At 34.2% G+C, this 21,551-nt stretch overlaps 1 protein-coding gene across 1 annotated transcript in view; it reads right to left on the reverse strand.

Annotated features, from left to right (window-relative positions):
* Positions 1 to 339: 339 nt before the first annotated feature.
* Positions 340 to 21,551, reverse strand: part of LOC106880102 (nuclear hormone receptor FTZ-F1 beta) — a 45,240-nt gene continuing 24,028 nt past the window's right edge. Inside the window, exons 2-6 of the mRNA XM_052975508.1 lie at positions 19,028 to 19,924; positions 13,259 to 13,438; positions 11,141 to 11,583; positions 8,689 to 8,941; positions 340 to 5,246 (exon numbers count right to left, since the gene is read on the reverse strand). Of these exons, the coding sequence (XP_052831468.1) occupies positions 4,969 to 5,246; positions 8,689 to 8,941; positions 11,141 to 11,583; positions 13,259 to 13,438; positions 19,028 to 19,924 (2,051 nt within the window). The 3' untranslated portion in view covers positions 340 to 4,968. The remainder of the gene's footprint in view (positions 5,247 to 8,688; positions 8,942 to 11,140; positions 11,584 to 13,258; positions 13,439 to 19,027; positions 19,925 to 21,551) is intronic.

Below are 21,551 nucleotides of genomic sequence, written 5' to 3' on the forward strand. Positions count from 1 at the left end.
AGTTAATTTAGGTTTTTACAACTAGAAAAATTATACAGATTCAAACCATCATCATTAAATGTTATATATAATAATGTAATAATAGTAAAATATATCAATAATATATTTTACATAGTGCAAACATTATTTGGTATAGAACTCAATATGTTAGGTAGAGATTTAACAGTCTGCTCTGCATTTCACCCTTAGCTGTGCTATTTATGACTGTGCGTTATGAATAGCCCAGCTAAGAGTAAAGGACTGTCAACATCTATAACTTGTTTTAATTTGCTATTACAGATTTTACTAAAAATTTTAATATCAAACATTTAGTTTTTTAAAAAAATCATAAAAGAAAGGTAAAAAAAAACAAACAAATCTTTAATTCCATAGAGTAGACAGCGGTTTACATAACTCAACCATACGTACAGAAATACAAATGATTTATAAAAGGAATTCTTGATTATTTTCTGACAAATAAGAAAATTACAAACACCTTCTACTTCTTCTTGACACAATACATGCACACACAAAACGTGGTTAGAAAAAATATAGAATTTGGTTTAGGAAGTTCAACTTTGGAACACTTCTTTCTTCTGACAACACACTAAGCTCCATTTATCTTGTATAATATACTGAACTATGTTTAAACCTTAATCAAGTTAAGAATTTCCAACTAATTTAATCCATTGTAAAATTTGATTACAATTGGTCATCATCTTAGGTCAGTCACCTTTAATTTTGTTTATTAACATCGTTTTGTACCTAGTCACAACGAACCACTATTATATGTATTAGTAAATAGAAAACACTATACAAACATAGTGAAATATTTATAACTCTACTTATTTTATAAGATTAGAAAGTATTTCAGAAAATCTTTAAATAGGAATGATATTGTTAATTTAAAAAAAAGAAAAAGAACCAAAATGAAATACAAAAATGACGTGTTTATGACCACAGTTAAAAATTGCTTCCATAATTTGTTTCCATCGATCAAAGCCATTTAAGGCAATATCTAGTTATTTAAACTTTATTACAAAATGTCATAAAACTGGTTATTCAAACCTATAAATCTTCATTAACGTATGGACAGCCATGTTTTTATTTTATAAAACAAAAGAGAAATAGTTGAGTTATGGATGACATTCTAAACACTAAGCAAAGTATGACTTATATGAAAATTGTTCATTCCCAGTCATGGTTGGACAAGAAAAGATTCAGATTTACGATCAAGATGCTCCAAACATGACCATCCCATCATTTTTTTCAAGCACAATGTGAGATTTCACTTCTATTTCTTGCAAGTTGGGTAACCCTAGAGAGGCTCTCTTGACTGGTTATTGGCGGTATTTCTTATTTGACACACATTTTGACATGTGTAACTCCATCCTTGGGTCCACTGCTTTACCAGAATTTTCAAGTCTGATACCTAAAACTCTAGGTATGTTGAAATACATTTCCCTATGAAACAGTTTCTTAGTTACCTTTTTTATTATTGTGTTCTCTCAACATTCTCTATTAAACATCATATTTGATTTATCTGTTATATTTCCTCATTTCATTCTCTAGCTCAGGGGTCGGGGAACTTTTTTTAACCAATTAACCCAAAATATATTTACGCCGATTTTACCTCCTTGATTTGAATGGAAGAAAATCCTAGATTCTTTGAATTCAAAAGGTTTATTGAATCGATTTACATGTCCATTACATTGGACAGAAGCAGTGTTGCCAGAAGAAAAATTTCTCTCGTAACAAGGAACACATTTTTTATATAATTTTACTTATGTCTAATGAGTCCTCATTACCTCCAAGAATTTCATTTTTACCCCCACTTGGGGTAATTTACCCTGGTTTGCCAACTCTTGCTCTAGCTGAACAATAATTCTAATATTTAAGGAAATTATTAATAATATACCCATATCTCTTCTACATTGAAAAAAAAAAGAAGTAATTTTATAGGCTATAGTTTCCACTCAGCAATTCTAGTTAACTAACTATTAGTTCTAACAGCTGTTCATTATCCAAAAATTCAACTAAAATGTCCTCTAACCATTAGTGTGTTGTTGGGTCACAACCATAGTCTTTATGTTCATGTAAATGTGCCATGGACCAGCCAGCCCAGCGTAGCCATTACCTTCCATGCTACTGACTGTGGCTGGAAATTATAGGTACAAAGAAGTTAAAAGAAAACCATATTAATAGAGTGAATCTGTATTGTAAATACAGTTTTCTGGGAACTTAACATAATTTTATGGCTGTTTAATCAAATCATTCCAAATTCAAATGGTCATCAAATATTCAATTTGAATTCAATAAAATATAATGATGTTAACAGGACAAGTTTGTATAATAATAATAATAAATAATAATCCTTTCTACTAAAGACACAAGGCCTGAAATTTTGTGGAGGAGGGGACTAGCTGATTACATCGACCTCCCCCAGTGTTATACTGGTACTTAATTAATTGACCCTGAAAGGATAAAAGGCAAAGTCGAGCTTGGTGGAATTTGAACTCAGAATGTAAGGACAGACGAAATGCCGCTGAGCATTTTGCCTGGTGTGCTGACGATTCTGGCAGCTTGCCGCTATAATAATAATATCTGCAGTTACTGTAAATGACCTTGAACAATAGTTCAAAGCAAAGCAATGTAACTCCTAACCTACGACTGCTGCAAGGCCTCACAGTGAATGTTAATTTGTATACTATGAACTGAACTTCACTGACTTGGAAGAGAAAGTGTTTTAGAGTTTTCTATGGCCAATAGATCATCATTATCATTATCTAATATCCACTTTCCATCCTGACATCAGTAGGATGAGTAAATAACATTTTAGCTGTCATCAAATAGGATTGAAACTACTTACGTTTAGTTTCTGAAGCCTATTAGCCAGCTAATTGAAGAGATAGATAAACTAGCAAGATGGCTTTTACACTTATTTCAGCTGCTTGATGTAGCAACCAACAAACTCCACACATTCTTCAAAATGTTTTAAAGTCTTAAATCAGAATAGCCATGATAGAAATAGAACAGCCAAAGCTAGATACACCAATTAAATGTTTTTTCTTGATCAGATATATTTGTGCCATAAATCTGTTGAAGGAAAACTGCCTGGGTTTTGTCTAACACAAACTGTTAATTTACAATTGACCATATAAAATAACCAGTATAATGCTGTAAGATTTACAAACAGTACTGTGATGTTCAGTAATTATATGGGGGAACCAAGGACATGTATAGAAATAATATTGAATTTATTTTCTAACCATAAAAATATAATCAAATTTTTTCATTTGATTTTTTTTTGTATTGTTTTTACTTTTTATAAAGCCTCAGAACTTTTACAAAGTTAGAGCTGAGTTTGACAATGTAAAAAAAAAAATGAGAAAAAAATCCCGACTGAGATTTTATAAATTGTTTCAAGTAACATTCTGTTATTTACTGTGGAAAGATTAGGGTTTTAGATCATTTATAAGTTGAAATAATAAAAATGTATGTTAGGGACACTGTACAAATTTTCTCTCATCCTGTCACTCACACACACACTCTCTCTCTCACACATACATGCATGTTTGTGTGTATAGATAATTAAAAATGCAGGTGAGTTTCATAAAAATACATGCAACCATGGCAACAGAAAATGAAACTGATCACTGCCATCTTTTTTCTTTTTTTATATTTTTGGTTTTTGCAGAAACACATTTTTACTTTTCTTAATTTGTGAGCGAGTTTGACCATTTTTCCCATTTGGATTCCCAAAATTTCTAAACACTGACTTTTAAAAAAATGTCTGAATCATAAAAATATAGTTTAAAATGAAAACTGATGATATATTTTTGTATCTGAATGATTGCCAATGACAAATGTTGACATTTTAATTCACTTTTTCACTCTTTTGCACCAATCAAGCTTAAAATGTTGATAAAACTGTACAGATTCCAGCTCTGACCTTCAACCAAATTGGGAAGATATTTTAGTCGAGAGAAAAAAAAAATACAAAACGAAACAAAAAACCCCCTCATGTATGCGCATATGAAATTATAAATTTTCATTTAAACGAATTTATCACAAGAACATTACCGTAAGCTTCTCAAATGTATTTACATGATATATTTTACAATAATTTCTCTTGCCTGGAAACTTAACCTTCAAGACACTTGTGTACTAATGTCAGATCATTTAAAATTCAATAGTTATTTCTGAATATTAATTACCTGATTTATTTAAAAGAAACTGATTTTAAACCACAGTTTAATTTGACATTAGGGAAAGAAGCCTCTCAGACATAAGGTTATATGAAATGTGGTGGCAGAGAAATGAGAGTTGAGTTTTTTTTGTTTTGTTTTTTTTTAATGATTACAATACTAGACTAAAACAAATACAGAATTCATTTTATAAAAACAAACAAAATACTAATCAATAATTCCTCTAAACAAAAAAATAGAAATCCACTAAAATTTGTCTATTAAAAACTCAATTTGGTGGCTAAAAAAAAAAAGCATCTAATTTTTTTGTTTTTAAAGTATTTAGACTAGCCCTCTAAATAAGAAATTTACTCGTTACGAATGTTTGGTGAATCACAACACTGCTACATTTGGAAAATAATCTTCATTAAATAATAATAATAATTAATGACAGAAAAAAAAAACATAAGTCATTACATTATGGAAATTATGAACATAAATAATTTTCAGTAGAGAAATTTGTAAAATAATTAAGCAGTGATAAACAAAGTTGCAACACACACACACACACACACACACACACACACACACACACACACACACACACACACACACACGCATTTTACAGTCAAAAAATATTACAAAAATGAGGTGGTGAGATTTTTGCCCATAGGAATATTTTGAAGTGACATGATATAATTATCGACAGCGACAGTTTGAAGAGATAAAAAAAAAAAAAAACCCATTAGAGAACCAAACTGTAACAGGAATAAAAACAAATTGAATTTCAATCTGCAATGTTTCAAGTATTTTCTGGAGTGCTATGAGATTCTTTAGTAGCATTCTCCCCCTTCAGCAGTTCATAGAGAAGCCCATATGATGAAATGTCATTAAGCTGAGTGTCTGTTATGAGTTCTTTTCCTTTAATGCTGATACGAGACAAGATGGGCAAAGTAAGGATCATTTCTCCAAATTTGTTTGGATGTTGAGGGTAATGGCTACCCGTGTACATATCCAATGCTTCACATAGCTTTTCTTGATGTTCTCTGATTGTTTCTGGATGTTTCAAACCCTTTACATCTGAGGAGAAAAAAGAAGAAAAAAAACTTAGTTGGACAAGGAATATCAAACACAGCATAATAATAATAATAATAATAATAATAATAATAATAATAATAATAGACTGTTTATTCTGAGTTCAAATCCCACCTAGGTCAACTTTGCTTTGCATCCTTTCGGAGTCAATAAAGTATCAGTCACACACTGGTCGGGGGTTATGGTCAATTTAATCAAGTAGCTACCTTCTCCAAAATTCAGGCCTTGTGTCTATTTAAGAAAATTATTTTTATGTCTTTCAGCTGAATGACTTCTTGGATGTAATCAAAAGTGAGTCTGTCTTTCCCCACTTATTGAATGCCCTGTCTCTAAATGTTCGTCGAAAATAGTTTAGAGTTGAAGTATTTTCTGTCACTGATACAGTTTCATAAAGAAAATATAGAATGGAATAGAGTATAGTTATTCAACATGAAGTATAGTCTAATAGGATATCATGAAAGATGCCTCAACATTTAACCAAAGGTAGTGTGTTGTTTATATGATGTTTCTGTAATTATCAATGATGGTTGTTGTAATTATTAATAGCAATAATTAGGATGGAGGGGTGGCAGAAATGGTAGATCTCATACTAAATGTCTTACTCTGTTAAGATTTGTACCTCTAGGTTTGTTTTTCTTAAAATAGATCACAACCATGTATTCAATAGTCTATTTATGCCACCTTATAAGATGGTTAGGCTGTTTGCCAATCTAAAAAATTACATAACTCACAAAAATTATTATTAATACAACTTGTGACTTTATGTTCTGAGTTCAAATTCCATCAAGGTCAACTTTGCCTTTCTTCCCTAGAGGGATGAAAAACAAAGTACCGGTCAAGTACCAAGATTGATGGTATCAACTAACCTCACTCCCTTCAAAATTGCTGGTATCATACCCAAGCTAAAAACTATTATTATTAAGAGTGTTGAGCTGTTAGAATTGTTAGTTCACCAAACAAAAAGCTTAGCAGTATTTCTTCCAGCTATGTGTTCCAAGTTCAAATTCTGCTGAGGTCAACTTTTACTTTTCATCCTTTGAGCAATGGGGTTGATGTAATTGATTAGCTCCCTCCCTCTAAAATTTCAGGCCTTGTGCTTATAGTAGAAATAATTAAGGCAGTGAGCTGGCAGAATGATTAGCACACCAAGCAAAATGCTTAGTGGCATTTTGCATGTCTTAATATACTGAGTTCAAATTCTGCCGAGGTCAACTTTGCTTTTATCCTTTCAGGGTTTGATATGTACCAGTTGAGCACTGAGGTCAATTTAATCAACTATCCCCATCCCCCCAAATTTTAGTCCTTGTGCCTACAGTAGAAAGGATCTACTATAATAATACACTTGTGTTTTTCTCTGTCACAACATATGAATGAAAGGAAGGGGTGATGGCAAACTGATAGTGAGTGTTTCAACTCTGTGTGAGTATATGTAAAAGGGAGGTGTGTGTGCAATGGAAGTGAGATGGTGAACATTCAATGCTGAAAAGAAAAATCAAACAGCGTTTCAACTCTGTGTGAGTATATATGTGTGTGTACAAGGGAAGTATGTGACTGTTTGTATGTGAACCAGCGTTTTTTCAGTAACAAACGATGATTGATGTCACATCTCAAAAGACAACCTCTAGATAACATTGACAAGTATATTAATTTGATTTACCATCCATATTCTATCTTTTGTCTTTATCTATATATAAAATACTACAATTAGCCATAATTTTTGACGGCACAGGGCCAGCTAATTTATTACAAATCAAGAAGGCAGTGAGTGGGTGAAATTGTAAACATGTTGGATAAAATGCTCTGTGGTGTTTCTTCTGGCTCTTTACATTCTGATTTCAAATTCTGATGAGGTCCACTTTACCTCCAGGATTGATAAAATAAAGCATCAGTCAAATACCGGAGACGATGATTATGACTTACCCACTCATCTCAGAATTGCTGGCTTTGTGCCTAAATAATCAACATTATTATTATTGTGAGTTCAAATCCCAACTTTGTCTTTATTCTTTTAATCCTGAAAGGATCAAAGTACTCTTCAAATACTGGGGTTGATGTAACAGACACCCCCCACCTCATTGTTGGCCTTATGCCAAAATAATAATTATTATTTATTATCATTATACAATGGGTATTACATGTTAATTTAACTAAATAAGAATTGCCTGGGCAAAGTTCAAGGAGCTCCTACCTCTGCTACACAGCAGTGAAACATGGGCCATGATTGCTGAGGACATGCGTAGGCTTGAAAGAAATGAAGCTAGTATGAACTGCTGGATGTGTAATGTCAGTGTGCATACATGACAGAGTGTAAGTGCCCTGAGAGAAAAGTTGGACATGAAGTATCAAATATTGTGTGCAAGAGAGACGACTGTGCTGGCATAGTCATGTGTTACGTATGGATGAGGATAACTGTGTGAGAAAGTGCCACTCCCTCACTGTGGAAGGAACTTGTGGAAGAGATAGATCCAGGAAGACATGGGATGAGGTGGTGAAGCATGACTTTCGAACATTGGGCCTCACAGAGGCAATGACAGTAGACAGACCTTTGAAGATATGCTGTGATTGAGAAGACTTGGCAACTAAAGTGAGATCACAGTCATGGCCGATGCCAGTGTTGTATGTCTGGCCCATTTAAGAGTACCCTTGATGCATCGGGCAATATGATATGCTTGAGAAGACCTGTTGAGTCAAGTAAAACCAAAATCGAAGTTGTGGCCAGTGCCCCAACTGGCCCCCATTCGAACGTGGTCAATGCCAGTGTCCCCTGACTGGCTCGCTGTGCCAGTGGAATGTAAAAAGCACTATCTGAATGTGACTAATGCCAGTACCCTCTGACTGGCTCCCATGCCGGTGGTACATAAAAAGCACTATCCTAACGTGATCGATGCCAGGCCCACCTGAGTGGATCCTGTGCCAGTGGCATGTAAAAAGCACCCACTACACTCTCGGAGTGGTTGGCATTAGGAAGGGCATCCAGCTGTAGAAACACTGCCAGATCAGATTGGAGCCTGGTGCAGCTGCTGGCTCTCCAGACCTCAGTCAAACTGTCCAACCCATGCCAGCATGGAAAGCAGACATTAAACAATGATGATGATGAGATATTATCAGAGGTTTGGTAACAAGTCTCCTCAGATCTCAAACATCTTTCTGATGGTTCTTGTAGAAACGTAGAGATTCTGGCACTTTTCTGCAGATTGACGTCTCATTTCAAATATCCTTCAACCTCATAAAAACAAAAGAATAGGGCAATCAAAGATTAAACAACTAAACGTTTCAATATTTCACCTAACTAGAAGATCAAATCATTCAACCAAATACTGTCAAGGTAAATTCACTCTTAATCAAGGAGTTAACATTAACAATACATGGAATGAATGAAAGGAAGGAAAAATTTCTAAAGAGATAATTGATAAAAAAATTCCTTTACCTGGAGTGATGAGCACCAATACTTTCAGACCAACAAATTCATAAAGATCTACTTTAAGTCGGTTTAACTGCTCAGCTAACTCAACAACCATTGACACTACACTGCCCAGACCAAGAGATTTTGCTGTTTTCACTGAAAGAGTGGCTCCTTGAGCAAGGCGGATTTCAGATGGTTTCTCTTTAGATCGGTAACAGCACTCTAGCAGAAGAAGATCTGACCAACAATTCTGAAGTAGCAGTATTTGATCATCAGTCTGGAAAATAAAAAGAAAATCAAATATATTTGAGGGACAAAAGTCTTTAAGAAATTATGACTTCACCTTAGAAGCTTTGGAAAACTGATTTTGCATTTAAGCCATGTTCATCCCATCTGCTTTTCTGATATATTATGTATCCAGTACTGAATTACCCAGTACATATTTATTTCATGTATTTTAACCCCTTTCATATCAATCTGCCCCAAAACTGCTCCTACCTTGAGGATACAAACTTCAAACAAATTTCATTTTAAATTATTATTCCAAATACCAGTTTTGATAATGACAGTAATACTTTGTGTTTTTAGAATCAATAAAAAAAAAATGTAGTGTATTACAAAAGAAATATGGTAACAAAAGGATTAAGGTAAGTAGGATGAGACATGAGGCGAGATCTGAATGTTATTTGTAGCAGGTAGAGTACCTCAATAGAGGCTTTCTTGACTTGAAAATTTTTGTTGCTGATAAAGATCTATCTTAGATGAAATACAACATTTGTCAGTGATACTACTGTCAAGTGACAAGTTATATCAGCTGAAGGTATCTTTAAAGGTGAATGTAGCCATTGTCAGTAGATCTAACCATCAAGATCTGAATGCCCTGGACTAGGATGTGAACTAATGACACTTTGGTTGTTTAGTCATCTGTGATTCCTTGGGATTGATGGCAGCAAAAGCTATGGACTGGTTTCTTCCACTTTCTTTATCTTATCATCTTGCTCTTTATTATTGTTGTTAGTGCTATTGAGGGTAAGAGAAGGTGATGTAAATTCAAGATTACATGTACAAGAAATAACTTTTTTCTAAAATGAGGTTTTTGCAATCGATAAATGAAACCAGTTTTAAAAAGTAGCAATGCCATGTATTAGATCTGATATCAACAATGATTGATCTATTTTCTGTTGATGAAAATGTTTCAAATTATTCTGAAATACCGAATGGTGGATATTTTATCTATCAAGATATTTGATTCTTTTTACTCAGACCAACAACTTCTAATCATATACAGGGAAGAAGTTTGAGAGAGTATCAAATAATACCAGATTTTATGATAATTTTTTGTTAATCTTTTTGATACCAACCTACCTCTGACTATCCCTGGTCCAAATATTACCATCCTACCAGGAACTAGCTGTATTATCATATTCACATCTAAATTAAAACTTCCCTATCTCAAAACCATTTTTATTCCATGAATAACAACACCAGATTGCAGTTGATAAAAATCCCATTGTAATTTTATATGAGGACCCATTAAATTGTATTACAAACCCTTGAATAATATACTAATATATAGGTTACAATTATTTTACCAAACCCTTTGAAATTCTTTAGACACAGGTAGAATATTTTCATTAGAAATAATGTTACAAAATAATTAAACCTAATAGTAAATATGGTAGAAAAAAATACTTGGTTTGTTTTGTATGAGTAAATAAAAAAAAAACCCAGCAATACACTGTAAACAATAGATTAGACAAAGAAACAAAAATCACCACTGTGATACACTGTTGGATTAAAATCTTAAAATCTTCTGTCTCTCTGATACATTCTTCCAGTTTTCGTTTAACCTATTTGTTATCATATTTCTACTGAAATACACTACTTTTGCTTCACTTAATTTCAAAACTAATGTTGGATTTAGTAAAATAACTGTTGATATTAAGCTACTGTTTGGAACATGAAATTTTGATGGGAAGGTTTTTTTAGATTGTTTTAGAAAAGGAACTTTTGTATCATAGATCCAGAATGGTCTCGGGTGGGTTGTTATCAAAAGGGTTAATAGGAAGACCTGACATTATTTCACAGGCTTCTTACTTTGTCAGAAATACAATGTCAATTTTTTCAGCTCCTCTCTTTCTCTGTCTGACTCAATAGACAAACAAACCAATGAAGGAGCTGTTACATGTTTACCAAATCTGAAAGAAATAGTAATTTAACTTCCCCATATCACATCCAACTAGGTCTTAAAAGAGGGGATGAAGGAAGGACACACTGAACAATGTTGTCCAGATATACAAAAAGACAAGGTGGTTACAGCTAGAACACCTCTGATCTACTCAGAGCTGACGCAGGGCTAAACAATAACAACAAAAAACATTCATATCAAGTTATGATTGTTTTTGAAATGCGAACTAAAAGGTAAAATTACGCAGTCACTGTTATAGACAAAAAAAAAAAATACAGCAATACTCACAGAAATTGATGCAAACTGAGAAAGATTCCTGGCCCAGCGTACAATTTTGTAAAGACGATCTTCAGTGATTTGCATCAGAGAAGTGTAACTTGTTGGGTCTTCCAATAGAATTTGAGTGTTTGGTTCATCATCACAGAGTAATGATTCTAAATTCATAATGTCTGTAAGAATCTGTGGAACAAAAGGTTTTTTGTCATCAGAACTACTGTTACGGCTTAGTATAGCAACAAGCTGACTAGCCTTGTTCTGACCAACTTTCTGTATTGCCATATTTGGAATGGTCACTGACCGTTGGGAATGCTGCTGTTGTTGATGATGACTGTTGGGTTTCACTGTGGTCAATTTCTGAAGTTTCTGTTTGTCAACAATATCACGTGTACGACCATGCGGTGAACAGCCATCATATGAACTTCTACCACCACGTGTACGATCAAGACGGATAGCTAGAAAGTAAATGGAAAGTAGGAGAGAAGAAGTTAATAAAGGCATGCAAAATGCAATCAGATGAAACAACAAGTGCAACTCTGAATTCTTCGTCTAATTACCCATTCTAATATCATCATAATAATTGTAACTAATTAAGAAATCCTAATTCTCATAGAAGGATTTTGTCACACTCGTGACATCTCAGCATGGTTTATATGGAAGCTAGTTATAGATAGATGAACTATTTTAAGGAGCCAGAAGCAAGAAGACTTTGTATCCATAATTTGAAATGATAGCATTTTACTTGCTGATAAATTAACTTGAATTCAGTGAGTGCAATGCAGTCTAATTGATATAAATTTGCTCATTTTATTTGGAGATTAGATTTTGCTGAGATTGTTATTAAAGAAAATAAGTTTCATGTGTGTGTGCATGTTGGATTGTTGGTATGGCTGTTGTATGTGTTGCACTGTCTGAAGCCACCTTTCTGCCAGTTCTTTGACCTCCCCCCACACTGATACCAGTTCTTATCTTCCAAGGCAAAGAATCCTTTCACTGAGCCTTGGGACTTCCATTAGAGATCTGTTAATCAGTCTGCAGAACAATTCTGCTTCCTCTTTACCAACCTCCAAAGATTTTGGTTTAACCAGGTTTCCTCCTACCATCTACCAACATTCAAGCTACACATCTTGTTACTCTCTGAAACCCAAATTTCTCATGCTCTCTCTCTAAGCCATCTTTCTTGGTCAGGTTATGCTCCCTAGTCTAAACTTAGTTCGGAAAGGTAATATCTTTTTATGCGTGGAACCAACTACCCCATCACATCACTCCTCTCACCAGAGTGTCACCATAAAAGACTATCTGTTTATTCTCTTATCTTTTCTAATTTATCCACTGCCCCCATCACTCCATCCCTATCTCCAGTAGTTATTCAACTATAATTTCTCTAGCATTAAGTACATCCATTACATCTTAACTTTCTCTGAAGTTATTCTTAGTAACTGCATTGAACTTGTCTTGGCTCTCACACTTCTCTCTAACACTGACATTAATTACTAGTACATTATTTGCTATTCTGAACTATCAACACCAGTTAGCATTCATAGTTACTTGTATTCCCCAATTGAAGTATACTGTCCAAAACAGACTTTTCATCTTCTTCATTGTAAACCAGTTCATTCTACTTATATTGTTTATATTTAATGATTATTAATGCAGACCATCACTACTTTCCCCAGATCCTACCGTTTACATTGACCTCAGACCAACTCAATTTTACTAAAACAATCTGAACTCCATTGTTGCACTAAACCCAGACAGTGGCTATCAAATGTGATGTCATAATTTTAACCCATTTTTGTTTTTATTTTCTTTTAGAAAAATTCTAAGTAGTTTTTGGTGAATTTTACTACTTTATAATTTTTTGAACTTCACTAAGAAAATAATTGTTTAGAGCCACATACTTCAATTGCAATCAAAACAACTTAACCTATTTTAGTTTTCATTATCTGTACAATTACTGTAACAAAACCTAATTAGTCAAATGTAATCTAATGGATTGATCAACGAGTGTGAGTCAACTTTTTCTGATTATGTCATGAGACATTCAACCAATACAGGGTCAAATTGAACTGAATGTTTGATGGAACAATTTGTTAATTTGCAATTCACAAAAACTGAAATTCTTCTTACCTTCCAATAACATACCACTTTCAAGACATTTATTAAACCGACAAGCAGGACATTTCTTTCGATTGTAGACATTTATCTCACAACAGTTTTTCTGATGACACTGATATACTTTTTTGTTCTGTACAGTACGCTTGAAGAACCCTTTACAACTTTCACAAGAGAAGATACCATAATGGTAACCTAAATAAACAAACACAAAACAAAAATAAAAAGAATAAATTTTAGAACAAAAGTTTTTTCTAAAAGTTTTTTTTTTTTTATAGTTTAGTCATTGAAGAATCAACAATAACCATAACCTCCAAAACTGAGGAAAGAAAGGCAGTAGATGGGTCATTTTTTGGAGTCTTGGCCCAAATATCTAAACACAATAAATTCAACAAAAGACTCCCAAGGTGGTGGAATTAACTAAGTAATCTTTCGCATTTAGATTACTTTGTCAGATAAAATGCTTGTTAATGCACGATTAATTCAAAACAACATGAATAATCTTGTAGCTTTGAGATTTCAATGATGTGATTGTTTATTTCTAGAATGACATCATAGGGTAGGTGTGAGAAGACACATCTGGCCAGTTTGAATATAAAACAGGAGGAATATTTTGGCTGGATATGACTGGTTTAAATACAACACATCATCATTATCATCATCATTTAACGTAAATACATTAAAATTATATCAAAACATCATAACAGTGGTGATAAGGATTTGAACTACACGCAATATTAAAAATCCTCTTACTTTGTAAAAGTGATGACAAGGATTATAATTTCAGGCACTTCACAAAAGTGGAGGCAAGGTTTCGAATTTCACGCAGTGAAAAATAATATAAAATCGCCCATTTCATAAAAGTGAGACATTCCAAGTTCTTAGCATGGAAGAACTGTTAGCCTCTGCGGTATAGCAACAATAACAGCAAACTCAGCAGTTTTTAGAATTATTGCTGCTGTCAAAGAACATGTCAGGTTCATTTTTGGCGGATGGAGTAACCAATTCGATTGGGTAATTTGTTTATAATCCGGAAGAAAGGATCATGTTTCCAGCATACTTTAGAAAGTATGGGGAAATATTTAAGGAAGAATGTAAAAGTTGGACAGAGGAAAAGAAGATAAGGCTTCTTTTATGAAAATTAGCACTGGCACATCATGAAAAATATTGTAATTACATCTTGCCAGGGAATCTGTCAGAAATTTGTTTCAAGGAAACAATTAGCTTATTAGAGATATCCAGCAAAAGGATTTCATTATTCAACATTCACTGGGAATGCCAGAATTTGAAAAAAAAATGAAACAGATGACTTTGTTATGTATGCAGGAATCATAAACAAAGAATGTGAAAAATTCAAGCCAAGCGAGTTAACCCCAGACATGTTCAAATATTTAATCTTTGTAAAGGGATGGGGAAATACGAGCTGGAATATTAACAAAATTAGAGCAAGATACTAAATTAACTTTACAAACAGTGGCGGAAGAATACCAAAGGATAATCTATGACAAGACACAGAAAAAACTGAAAGAGACGATGTAAATATACAGGCATGTCGACCTATAACAAACAAGGAGAAAATAAAACAATCAAGACTCAAATCATGCTATGGGTGTGGAAAAATACACTTTAAAAGGGATTGTCTTTTTAATAAAAATTATTTTGGTTGTAGCAAAACAGGACATAAGAATTCACATTGTTGGTTAAAGAAAAAAAGTCAAAAAAGAAAATTTGTATCTGTAAAAATAACGTAAATATGAATTTGCAATTGGATACAGGAAGTGATATCTTGATAATTAACATTGGTACATGGCAAAAGATTGGAAGGCCTACTTTCAAGAAAACGTCAAAAATTGCTCGTGGTATTTCAGGAAAGCAAGTACGATTTTTAGGTGAAATGACAACAGAAGTGACATTTCGTGGGAAGATGCTGAAAGCTAAAGTTTATGTATCAGAAAATACTATAAACCTGTTTGGGACAAACTAGATTGAGATATTTGATTTATGGAATCTACCCATAAAAACATTCTCTAATAATGTAAATGGTCCATACGCCAGTTCAAATAAGGTGTCGGAGAATTTAAAATTTGAAATGGAAATAAAAAATATACTCTGCAACATAGTGCATGAACTACCGGTCACATTAAACGAATTAAAAATTAAAGCCAAGAAAGATATATTATTTACATTTGACGGATATTTGTCCTCATCTTGTTCTTTCGGCTGATATACCCTCCAGCCTTCATCAGGTGTCTTGGCAAAATTTCAAACCTGGCTTCTCATTCCTAAGGTATTTTTTGATGTTATTATTATTATTATTGTTCAGGTCACTGCTTGGAATTGAACTCGGAATCTTTGGGTTAGTAGCCTGCGCTCTTAACCACTATGCCATATGCCATGATGAAGGCTGGATGAGGACAAATATCTATTCAAATGTACATAATTCCTCATCTCTTAAATATAGAACTGCAAGAAAGATATGTTTAAAGAAAAAAACTTATGTAGCTGAGCGTAACACTGATTTGAAATGCTAGGTATGCTCAGAGGGTTGTAGTACCTGATTCTTCACAAAATCAAATGTTGAAAGAATTTCACGTTGGACATCCAGGAATTGGGAGGATGAAGGCACTTATGAGAAGCTACATTTACTGGCTGAACATGGATCAGGATATTGGAAAAACTGGTGAAAGCCTGCATGGGTTGTGTCCTGGCAGTAAAGGCACCACCTGTAAAAATTCAACCTTAGCCCAACACTGACGTACCTTGGTCTAGATTGCATATAGATTTTGCAGGGCCACTAAATGGTGTGTATTATCTAGTAGTTGTAGATAGTCACACAAAATGGCCGGAAATATGTGAATGCAGAAAGCCAACCTCTAAAATAACAATAGAATTTTAGAATTTACATGGTTGCAAAGCAAACTTCTTAACCACATAGCCATATATCTGTGTGAGTGTGTGTGCACATGCGCAATGTACGTGAATGTTGCTATTTGTCAGTTTGAGTGAAATGGTTGATGTTGACATTCTGTGTCAGCATTATGAACAGTTGCTCAGTGCTTTTGAAGACTTGTGGAATATGAAGATTCCTTTGCTCAGGCAATGGTTGGCAACAGGAAGAGCATCCAACCATAAGATTCTACCTCAAAAATCAATTCTTCCCAACATGGAAAGATGGGTATTAAATGAATAAATTCCTTAATTTCATTCATTTCACTTTCGGAGTGTTTGGCATTAAGAAGGGCATCCAGTTGTAGAAACCTTGCCAAATCAGATTGGAGCCTGGTGCAGCCTCCTGGCTTACCAATTCTCAGTCAAAGGACGTTAAATGATGATGATGATGATGATGATTGAGGTTAATATCTAGATATAGTTATTGTCAGGCCTTTCTATCATCAAAGGTGTTCCAGCTATGACCAGACAGTTTTGAAAATCAGACTGTTTCTGTTCCTCTTGTGTTCAACAATTTACACTGGTAACTTGATATAGCACACACACACACGTGTGTGCTCTCACTAATACAACTTCTCCTTAGAAAATATATGATTTTTAGTCGCCCAATATTTTAAAAATAAAATAAAAATGAGTAAACATTAGTTTTAATATCATTTAAATCAAAACACGGTTACATAAAACTGAAAAAATATTTTGTTATCAAGTGATTAAATTACAAAACAATCTAAATTTCAAACTAATGTCTATCGTTTAATGAAATCTATAGTTTTCATTTTCAAGGCTGAATATTTTCTATTTATCGCAGATATTGTGGCAAAATTCCAAATCAAAAAGTATTAGTAAATAAATCTTAGTTGTTCTTTAGCACAGATTAAAGGTTTCATAATTCTAAATAAATCTTGAGAAAATAATCACCGTTATCATGATTATATATGTATGTATACATAATTCTCTCACTTAGATTTATCTTGTACCTTGAGGGTACACTCACCATTTGTCTCTCTCGTTCCAGCTGAGGAAGCCATGTATCTCCTCTTCAGTAAGACATCTGTTCTGTCACTATATCATACTTTCACCTCTCTCAATACTACACACATTCAGATGAGGAGGGTCTTGTCCTGTGAGTTACTAGTGCTGGTGCCATGAAAAATAAAAGCACTCAGTACACCCTGTAAAGTGGTTGGCATCAGGAGGGGCACCCAGCTGTAGAAACATGTTAAAGTTGATACTGGAGCTCTGACTCTTCATTCCAGTCAAACTGTCTAACCCACACCAGCATGGAAAATGGACATTAAACACTGATGAATGATGATATATATAATCATCATGATTATAATGTGTGTATATTCATCAACATTATAATGCCTACTTTTCCATGCTTGCATGAGGAGATGAGAGTACACTGGAGCAGAATTCTTTTATGGTCAGATGCCCTTTCTGTCATCAATCCTATTTATTTCCAAGTAAGGTAATCTTTCAGTCTATCAAGTATTGATTTTTGGTAGACTGCAGGCAAAAATTGCAGTCAGGAGACCATTGTTTACAACCCAGTGAAAGCAAGGAAAATATGAACACACACACACATGATGGGCTTCTTTCAGTTTATGGTTACCAAACCCACACAAGGCTTTCATTGGCCTGGTGGAGCTATAGTGGGACTGAACTATAAGCCATGTGGCTGACAAGCCAACTTTGTTTTTCCACACAACTATGCCTGTGCTTAGAATGGAATTCTGAAATATCTGTGGAATCTTTGGTTTTTATTCAAGGATATTTCTCCAATAATAAAAAGTGAAGATTTCAATTGTTTCCATGGTTGAAATACAAACATTGTCATCCATATAATTATATAATTAATATACAAAAATATGTAATAAATTTTAATGAGATGGACAAATCACTTTATCAAGAATTGAAAGATGAAAATCAAAAATACTTCTTGTTTTAAATATGACATAGACAAGATAGAGAAAAGAAATTATATACACAAATATTAATTCCTTTCAAGTGTTGGGCCTCATGGAGGCAAAGTGGCTGAGTTCCTTTTGAGTGTTGAGCCTCACAGAGGCAATGATCGAGACCTTTGGCATTATGTCGTGCTTGAGAAGAAGACCCATCAAGCTGAGCAAAATTGCAGTCATGACAAATATCGGTGTGACGCAAATTGGTACCTGTGCTGGCAGCACGTAAAAGCACTCCAGTGTCAAGCAAATGGCATCTGTGCCTGTGGCACGTAAAAGCATCCAATACACTCTCAGAATGGTTGCATTAAGAAGGGCATTCAGCCATAGAAAGCCATGCCAAATCAGTCTGATGATGATGATGATGATGATGACACAGAAACATATATAATCAAACCTTCAAGCACACACAGAGATGTGCATACATCTAAACATATTTTATTGAGTGCATTTTAGTGTGACACCAGCACTAGAAAAGTTGCATTTTACCCTTACAAGAATAAAGAGCTTACTATATGTTGTCTCCATTCCATTGCCAATCACTTTGAAGAGTGTATTGAGTGCATTTTATTCTGGAACCAGCACTAGAAAGGTTACCCATTTTCTTTACAAGACTAAGGAGTTCTAGTTTACTTGACTGACAAGGAAAATAAACATGCTCTACTTTATTTCATAGCTGAGGCGTAGCAATAGGAACATTTATGACATCAATCTCACTGGTTTTGGAGGGCCTGTGATGACTTTGAACTCCACTGTTTTCCCCAGAACCAAAACACTTAAAAACAAATGTAAAAAATTTATACAAAAATATATCATCTTAGTTGTGTGATCATAGGGAAAAAAAATGTTAAAAAAGAAAAGTGAAACTCACCAGATACTTTGTCACTACAGATTGGACAATTTTCTTTGTCTATGGCATCTTTAGATGGAGAATTGCTATTGGTCACTGAAGAAACTGGAATTTTTAAAGATACAATTTCTTCTGGATGAATATAGACTGCATGAATGTTAGAGGCAGACTGTGAGGTACTGTTGCTGTTTTCCTCATCTCCTCTGCCACTTTCATCTTCTTCAAGACGAGTATACTTCAATGGAGAAGACTGTGATTCCTGATCGCTTGTTGGAGGTAAATGTCTTTTCTTGGAGGCATCTACAATGCCGCTGTCAGAGTCTGAGACTATAACATCATTATCAGGAGATGGCACTGAAGAACTGTCTCGATTGAAACACACTATAACCTCTTCATGTTCACCACACTTCACTCCATCAATCTTAATGGTTTGATTTAATTCAAAAACCAGATTCTTGCTTTTATTCTCATTGTTGTTTATTGCTGTAAATACATTTACAACATTTGGGTCACTCTGTGAGAATAACACTGAATTTGAATTGGGTTTCACATTTGCTCCCTGATCAAGTTTTAGTTTAAGCATTGCCTTTAGATCTGGAGTGGTCTCCGTGACATTTTCTGTGATGCCATTAGAATCCATTTGAACTTGACTGATGAGAGATTCTGTGGGTTGGTGTAGCCCATGTAGAATAGGGAGTATTTTCTTCTCAGAATTTTGGTTTGCATTGACCTGCAAGATATTAGGCTTAATATCCTTCGATTTGCATTCCTGTAATCTGAATCCACTGGTGTCGCGGTGTTTTTCATGAGAATTATTGTTTAGACAATTTTCAGAATTCACCTCAGAAGATGTAAGGGTATGTGAAATAACCTGCAGCAAGACTGGTGAGATGCCAACCTCACCTGTGCAGCTCATTCCTGAAGAAAAAGAAACAAAGAATGGATGGTAAACATCTTCACCTGTTTCAAAGAAAATATAATGAAAATAATGCAAAATCACAAAATGTAAAAACAAAGGAATTCTTTGGATATTTCTTGATTAGAAACCATTAAAAAATCATAATATAAAATTAAAAATCACAGACTTTAAGAAAACAGTCTTAAACTTCCATTTTATATGATATAAGATATTAGAATATAACAGAAAGTTGTTGTTGTTGGCACTCCGTCGCTTACGACGTCGAGGGTTCCAGTTGATCCGATCAATGGAACAGCCTGCACGTGAAATTAACGTGCAAATGGCTGAGCACTCCACAGACACGTGTACCCTTAACGTAGTTCTCGGGGATATTCAGCGTGACACAGTGTGACAAGGCTGGCCCTGTGAAATACAGGTACAACAGAAACAGGAAGAAAGAGTGAGAGAAAGTCTTGGTGGAAGAGTACAGCAAGGTTCGCCACCATCCCCTGCCGGAGCCTCGTGGAGCCTTAGGTGTTTTCTCTCAATAAACACTCACAACGCCCGGTCTGGGAATCGAAACCGCGATCCTAAGACTGCGAGTCCGCTGCCCTAACCACTGGGCCATTGCGCCTCCACATAACAGAAAGTATATCTTATTGAAACTAACAACCATTTTGAGCATGTTAAGAATAATCATATACATATACTGTTAATTTGGATATTTGTAATTTAAACATTACAAACCTCTCTTCACATTATGTATTTTTCATTCATTTTATACCTGTTTTTCCATGATAGCATGAGTTAGTCAAATATATCATTGAGGTGTTGTTTTATAGCCAGATGCCCTTCCTGTTGCTAACCCTTATCTGTTTTTTCAAGTAAGCAATCTCATCCTTAACATGTCTTTCAAGGCGTAAAGCCAATGAATAATTTATTGATGGGGAAATGACAGCAACATCACTGCCTTTAGCTGAACAATTTTATGGAGAAGTGTAAATGCAATCAAATACACATAACTAACACACACCCAACTATATATATAATTCAGTTTTGGGGATTAATAGATATGCGGGTATTCTATTTCAGATAATACAAAAAAAACAAAAAAAAACCTAATGAGTATATCTGAAAGTAAACTAATGGTATCCATTTGCACATCACGAAATAATACTTAAAGGACATAACCATTATACCAGCAGGGTGTGTACTATACTTCCTTAATTATCTCCTACTTTAGTTAACACTAAATTAATTAAACATGAAGGAACTACACATGTTTCAGTATTGGAAGATTACAATATATATATATATATATATATATACTAGCAGAAATACCCGGCTTTGCCCGGGTTAAAGAGAATAATAAAATCTAAAAACGCCGTCTAGACTACGCAACCCTCAACTGTTAGTAGCTACAATACCATATTTCTACATTAATAACTCTCCAATCCATGCCAGCATGGAACATAGACATTAAGTGGAATGCCAGTCTCTCATCTGGGAAGGCCTTGAAATCAATGTTACCAACTGGGGACTATGTGTGTCGCAGTGATAATAAAAAGACTCAAAGGAGGTCTGCAACAAAATAATTTTACTCAACACTTTGCAAGTGAATCAGTGGAGGCAAAGATGCGTCTCATT

The sequence above is a fragment of the Octopus bimaculoides genome, chromosome 1, assembly GCF_001194135.2.
Source record: "Octopus bimaculoides isolate UCB-OBI-ISO-001 chromosome 1, ASM119413v2, whole genome shotgun sequence".
Classification (NCBI taxonomy): Eukaryota; Metazoa; Mollusca; class Cephalopoda; order Octopoda; family Octopodidae; genus Octopus; species Octopus bimaculoides.